This window comes from Platalea leucorodia (assembly GCF_965183815.1).
Source record: "Platalea leucorodia genome assembly, chromosome: 7".
NCBI lineage: Eukaryota > Metazoa > Chordata > Aves > Pelecaniformes > Threskiornithidae > Platalea > Platalea leucorodia.
In genome coordinates this window covers 25,658,223-25,664,219 of record NC_138829.1, presented here as the reverse complement: position 1 = coordinate 25,664,219, position 5,997 = coordinate 25,658,223, and the positions used below count along the sequence as shown (strand labels likewise).

The window sequence follows — 5,997 nt, the reverse complement described above, 5'->3', positions numbered from 1 at the left end:
CTTTCCTCCATTTTCCTCACTGGAAAGGACAAAGTTCACGTTAGGTTTGTTTGCATTTTCTAGCTAGTGTGAGGCCTGTGTATTTACTTTGCCTGTTGATCACCTAACAGGTCTTGCACTGCTCCCCAATCTCCAGAAAATGTCAATGTCACATAATTTAGTTAATTATACAAAGAATCACATATGTTCGTTGCCAAAACGAAAGCATTTCACTTCAGTGCTTTAAGGAAGCTTCCTCACCTGAAAACACAGCACAGCCCCTGAACCGTTCAAACTCAGTTATGAAAAGTCATTGCCTAAATGGAGTAGCTACCCACCAGCTGCAACACCAACTGTAGAAGCTGTTATTTCCCACTACCCTTTTTTGTGCTGTGCTCAACTACAGTCCTGCCTTACCAAGAGTCTATGGCTAATGTTGAGCTTCGACGACTGCTCTTAAAAATCAACGAAAATTATTAACCACGTGATGCTGGGGTTTTTTGTGAAAGAGGGCTTCGTTTCAAATCTCAAGCCTTATTAAATTGCACAGGCAATGGAAGCATCCTGTATTGCAAACACTGTTTGCAGCTGGAGAGCTGGGGGGGCAGGAGGGGAGAAGGGAGGAGGAAATGAGATGCAGAAACAGTAAATAGAAAATGCTTAGTCAGCAACTGTTACTGCAACATTAAAGGTGAAATGTAAATAGGCACAGTGCCAAGATTTAGATAAGTTCGATAACACCATCAACATCATCATCTTACTACATATATGTGAAAATGTGCGTACAAGTGCCACAATTATCACAATGAACTGCAGGCTCTTGGTATAATGGAGACTTTTTAAAAAGGCAACATGGCTTGCGCGTGCTGCCTAAGCTCTGAGAAAAATAAAACTTGCTACTCGAGAAGTATTAATATCAATTGAATTTATTACAATTTACTAAGCTCCAAGGCACATTACAGTGTTCTGTTAACTACAGAAATGTATAAAGGACAAACAGAGCATGTTTTTCATGTACAGCATTTTGCTCTACTGTTCAAAAGCATCCGTGCATCAATAAAAGCAAAAACAAAAAACACATGAAGATTAAAAACGTTCAGATCAATAGAAACAAACTGAAACATTTTCCTTACAAACTTGCAACAAAAAACACCCTCCCCCCAGAGCCACCCCACCGTTTTGCAAACAAAAAACAAAAACGAAAAAAATAAAGTGAAAGACTAACACTCAGGGCTTGTAAAACATAAGCTGTCACCATTTTTGTAGCAATTTTTTAGGCATCAACACTGGCCTTGGCAAAAAAAAATTTTTTTTGTCTTTTTTTTGTGTTTTTCTTCTTCTTTCAGAGAAGTGCATACATTTACAAAAATACACACCAGCAGCAGGTAATCGCTAAGGGCTATTAACTTTGTACCTAGCCAACACACTGCCAAAGAAATGAGAACAGGTATTATGTAGTAACCAAACAATATTATATTCTGTTTAACAAAAACCAGCTCTATCCTTCAAATGAAGAAGAGTACATACCTTTGTTTCAAAATATAGAAACATACGACGAAAATAATGTCTATACATAAGACTAACTTTTGCAGTTTGTTATATTCACAATTCTACATCTTCAGGAGTCTGAAGGGATTGGATTTCCTACTCAAGGGTCTCTCTCCTTTTTCACTTTAACGTCCCCAGCTAAAATGGTCGCGATCTCGCCCTGCATAAATGCCCAAGGCACATTGGAACCGACTAGGGGGCATTTCTCTCCGCTGGGGCAGTAGACTTCGCCAGTCGCCCCTTGGGCCTTGATGCTTTCTCTGGAACAAGGGAAGCAGAACTTGTGGCTGGGCACAGAGGGGCACTGAACAAAGTGGGTGTCCTCCAAGCGTTCGTGGCAAATGGTGCAGCACAGGGGCCCGCTGTTGGCCATGGGGGAGTCCGGAATGTTTTGGGGGTGCACTTGGTCCATGGCGGGGTGGGCGCTGGGGGGAGGAGGGGCCACTTGCAGGTTCATGTCCCCGTTGCGGGAGGCCAGGCGGCGCTGGCCCGGCACCGAGGCGGGCGACACGGGGCTGCTGCTGTTCCTGCGGGTGGACGTGGTGGAGTGCACCGAGCTGCCGTCCTTGGGCGAGTGGGCATTGCCCAGCGTGTCGGCCACCGACATGAGCGCGGCCATGGGGGACTGTCCGTTCTGGGGGGCGGACTCGGGCGGCGTGGTCCGGTTGGAGTGAGGCCCGAGGGGCGGCGGCGGCGGCGGCGGGGGGCCCCCGCCGTGCACCGCCCCGAAGCCCCCGGCCGACATGGTGAGCTTGAGCGCTTCGCTCTGGCTGGCCATCCACTGCTGCCGCTGCTGCTCGTCGCTGAGCTTCAGAGCCCCCTCGGCCGAGTCCGAGGGCTCGGGAGAGGCTTTCCTCTTGCGCATCGCCCCGCCGCCGCCGCCGCCGCCGCCGCCGGGTCCCCTAGAGGCGGCGGCCGTCCCCTGCGCCCCGCCGGCCCCGGCCCCCGGCCGCGGGAGACTCACCAGCGCCGTGGGCAGCATGGGGCAGCTGGCGTCCAGGTAGGGCTGCGGCAGCATGTCGGCGCCCACCAGCTCCTTGAAGAAGCGCACGGACTCGGGCAGCAGGTCCCCCAGGAGCCGCCAGTCGCCGGAGCCGTGCTTCTTCTCGTACTCCAGGTACTTGAAGCCCGAGGAGAGGCCGCGGCCGAAGTCCTTCATGCAGTCCTGGTACATCTGCTTGGCCACGCCGGAGGCGCTGGAGAAGACGGTGCCGGAGCCGCTGGGGTACTCGATGAAGAGCTTCAGCTCATAGTCCATGCCCGGCTTGGAGACGGCGTCGAAGGCGAAGACGCGGCCCAACAGGGCGTGATCCTTCTTGAAGCGCACCTCGTAGGGGGTGCAGCCGGCCAGGGTGAGCAGCGTGTCCCGCACGATCTTGGGCTTGCTGGCCCACTCCTCGGCCCGGTTCCGCAAGCTCTCGCTGAGCTCGGCCAGCGCCTCCGCGTTGCGCTGCTTCTCCTTCAGCTCCCGCTCTTGGTCGCTGCTGGACACCGAGCCCGGCCGCTTGCCGCAGGCCTCGGAGGACGAGCCGCCGCCTCCCCCGGCGCCGCCGCCGCCGCCGCAGGTGCCCCCTTGGGAGGAGGCGGAGGGAGCCGGGGGACCGCCGCCGCCGCGGCCGCTCAGGCCCCCGTGCGGCGGGGGCAGCGCCACGCCGGAGGCGGCGGGCCCGTTGAGCAAGGTCTGCGGCAGCAGGTTGGGGGGTACGTTCATCTGGGCGCCGGCGGCCCCCGGGGGCAGGCCGGACACCAGCCCCCCGTGCGCCCCGCGGCGGGAGGAGGAAGAGGAGGAGGAGGAGTTGGGGCTCTGCCGGTTCAGCTCCGGCGGCCCGTCCTCAGGCGGCTTGGGGAAGCCGTTGGGGCCCCCCAGCCCGTTGGGCAGGCGGGCGCCGTGGCCGCTGCCCAGGCTGCCCGGCGGCGGCGGGTACTCGAAGCGGCTGCGCTGCTCCGCCGCGGCGGCGCTCAGCCCGTAGCGGTCCAGGCTGGACTGGGTCAGCCCGGCCGAGGCTGCCTTGGAAGAGGCGTCCACATGGTTGAGCTGCTGCTGGGCCGCCGCCGCCGCCGCCGCCGCTTCTTTGGCGGAGAGCGGCACTGCCTTGACGCCGACCGGCGGCGGGGGACCCGGGGAGCGGCCGTCCTGGAAGCAGCCGTGCGCCCGCTTCAGCTGCCGGGCCGTCTCGATGACGAACTCGATGCGGTCGGCGCCCTCGTAGTTGACGCAGCCCCGGCAGACGGGCTCCGTGAAGTCCCAGATCATGGCCCAGGGCATGCGGGGCAGGTCGCACAGGTAGCATGACTGTCTCCGGGACGACGACACCTGCGCGGCGGACATGGTGCTGCTGGCCGGGGAGCTGCTGCCGCCGGGGTAGGGGCTGGCTCAGTCTTCCCCCCCGGGCTGCAGGGGTCGGGGGGGGCTCTCCGTACCTGGTCCTGCCGCCCCTTTCAGCAGGGGGACCGCCTGCTTTTAGCTCGCTCCTGCTGCCGGAGAGGGCTGCTTCTACCTGGTCCTGCCGCTGCTGCCCCGGTGGGGTGGGAACCGCTTCTACTGCTCCTGCGGGGGGCTGGGCGGGGGTCGCCTTCTAGCCGCTTCTGCTTCCCTGCGCTCTCTGGCTCTCCGCTGCTGCTGCTCCTCCTCCGGGAGGAGGCGGAGGTGCACGGAGGAAGATGGGGGGGTCACCTTCCACCCGCCGCGGCTTGCCTCGCGAGCTCGCGCTTCGCGACGTGCCGATCCGCCGCCGCGAGCCAAAGCGGGGCGCCCGCACGGAGCTGTCCGGTCCCGCCTGCGGCGGCGGCTTCCCCGAGCGCCGGCGGAGCGGGAGCGGCCCGGCGGCAGCAGCGTGGCGAGCGGCGCCGCCTGCTCCTCACTCACATCCTCGCCGCCGCTCGCAATCCGAGCGCGGGGTGCTGCGCGCCGCCGCCTGTGCCTGCGCGCCCCCTCCGCCGCGCCGCGCCGCGCTCCCCCTGCGCCGCGCCGCGCCGCCCCGCCCCTCCTCCGCGCCGCGCTCCCGGCTCGGCTCGGCGCGGCCGCGGCCGGGCGGGGCCCCGCGTCACCGCCGGGCGCCCGCCCCCCGCTCCCCTCCCCCCGGCCGCCGGCGCGGAGCCCACTTGTTGCGCGGGGCGCGCATGCCCGGCGCCCTGCCCGCGCCCTCCCCGGCGCGGCCGGCAGCTGGAGCGCGGCGGGGCACGGCGGGGCGCGCGGGCAGCCCGCGCTGCCGGCTGCCTGTGGAAACCCGGGCGCCAGGCCGCGCCCTCGCCCTCCTCCTCCTCTTCCTCCTCCTCCTCCTCCTCCTCTTCCCCCCCCCCCCCCCGCCAAACGCGGCCAGGAAGCGCAGCACCGTTGTGCGCGGGGGGGCGGGCGGCGCGGGCTCTGCCCCGGCTGGGCTCTGCCCCGGCTGGGCTCTCCGAGTTCAAGTGTCTCGCTTTCGGGATCGTGTAAACCCGCGGCCGCCCCGCTTTGCCTCCGTGACGGCTGCGCGGCGTCCTGCCACCGAGGCTGGCGGTGGGATTCCCGTGCGCTCCGGCTGCTGAGGCAAACGGGGGGATCCCGCCTTAATATCCGATTTCGTGTTTCTCTTGCAGTGATCCCGGTGACAGAATGACACAGTTTCTGTAAGCCCGTGACTGCATCAGAATCTCTTCCACTTTTGATTTGTTTAAATCGGCCATGTTTGCCGAGTGTTTAAGGTTGGGCTGGGAAAGATAGTGCTGTGCGTTGCTCAAGGGTGTAGGAGAGGCCGGGCAGGTGAGTAATCGCTGTGATCTCATCTCGCTAATGCAAAGGGACATAGGATTTCCCCGGCGCTGTGAGAACACACGGCTTTTTTTTTTTTTTTTTTTTTTTCTCTGTTTCTCCCTTTAAATAGCTTGCTAACATTTGCATAACACTGCTAACAGGCAAATTACTCAAAACAACTTCGGCTCATGCAAATAAGCCGAGAATTCATTTCACTGGGAGGAAAACAAAATAAAAAACCCCCGAAGTCTGCCTTCTCCCGACCGCGATCCCCAAAGCTGCCCGCTCCCCGCCCGCCCCCGGGGCCCCGCCGCTGCCCCGCCGGAGGGGCTCTGCGCAGCCCGCTGCTGCTCTCGCTGCAGTGCCTGGCTGGCTTTGCAAACGCCGGCATCGCCGTCCACGTCCAAAGGGTAACAAACTGACTGCGGGGACGCGGCTCGGCAGCACCCGGCGGGCTGCGCCGCGGGCGGCAACCGGCACCGCGTCCCCGGCGCCCGGCCGGGCTGACGGGGGAACGCTCGCAGGCGCGGCGGCTGCGGAGCCTCTCCCAGCTGGGCTGCGTTGGATGGGTTTCTTTCTTTCGGTACCTGACTCCTTTGTTGCTAGAAACGCCGAAAAACCCGTCCATGACAGGTTTCCCTCTCTGCTTTAAAGGGACTCGGGCTTTCCGTGGCGTGGTGCCACGGCTCCCTGACACACAGGCGCACGCCCAGCAGGGATGCAGCACCCAGCAGGAAAGA

General features: G+C 61.6%; 1 protein-coding gene across 1 annotated transcript; it reads right to left on the bottom strand.

Annotated features, from left to right (window-relative positions):
• Positions 1–899: 899 nt before the first annotated feature.
• Positions 900–4,402, bottom strand: IRF2BPL (interferon regulatory factor 2 binding protein like). Its single transcript, XM_082318028.1, has one exon. It carries the CDS (start codon positions 3,854–3,856, stop codon positions 1,628–1,630), a length of 2,229 nt encoding a protein of 742 aa, XP_082174154.1. The 5' UTR covers positions 3,857–4,402; the 3' UTR covers positions 900–1,627.
• Between the last annotated feature and the right edge of the window lie 1,595 nt (positions 4,403–5,997).

What these genes read in the sequence shown, in the direction of transcription:
- IRF2BPL (XM_082318028.1), bottom strand. Translation starts at nt 3,856, where the DNA reads ATGTCCGCCGCGCAGGTGTCGTCGTCCCGGAGACAGTCATGCTACCTG.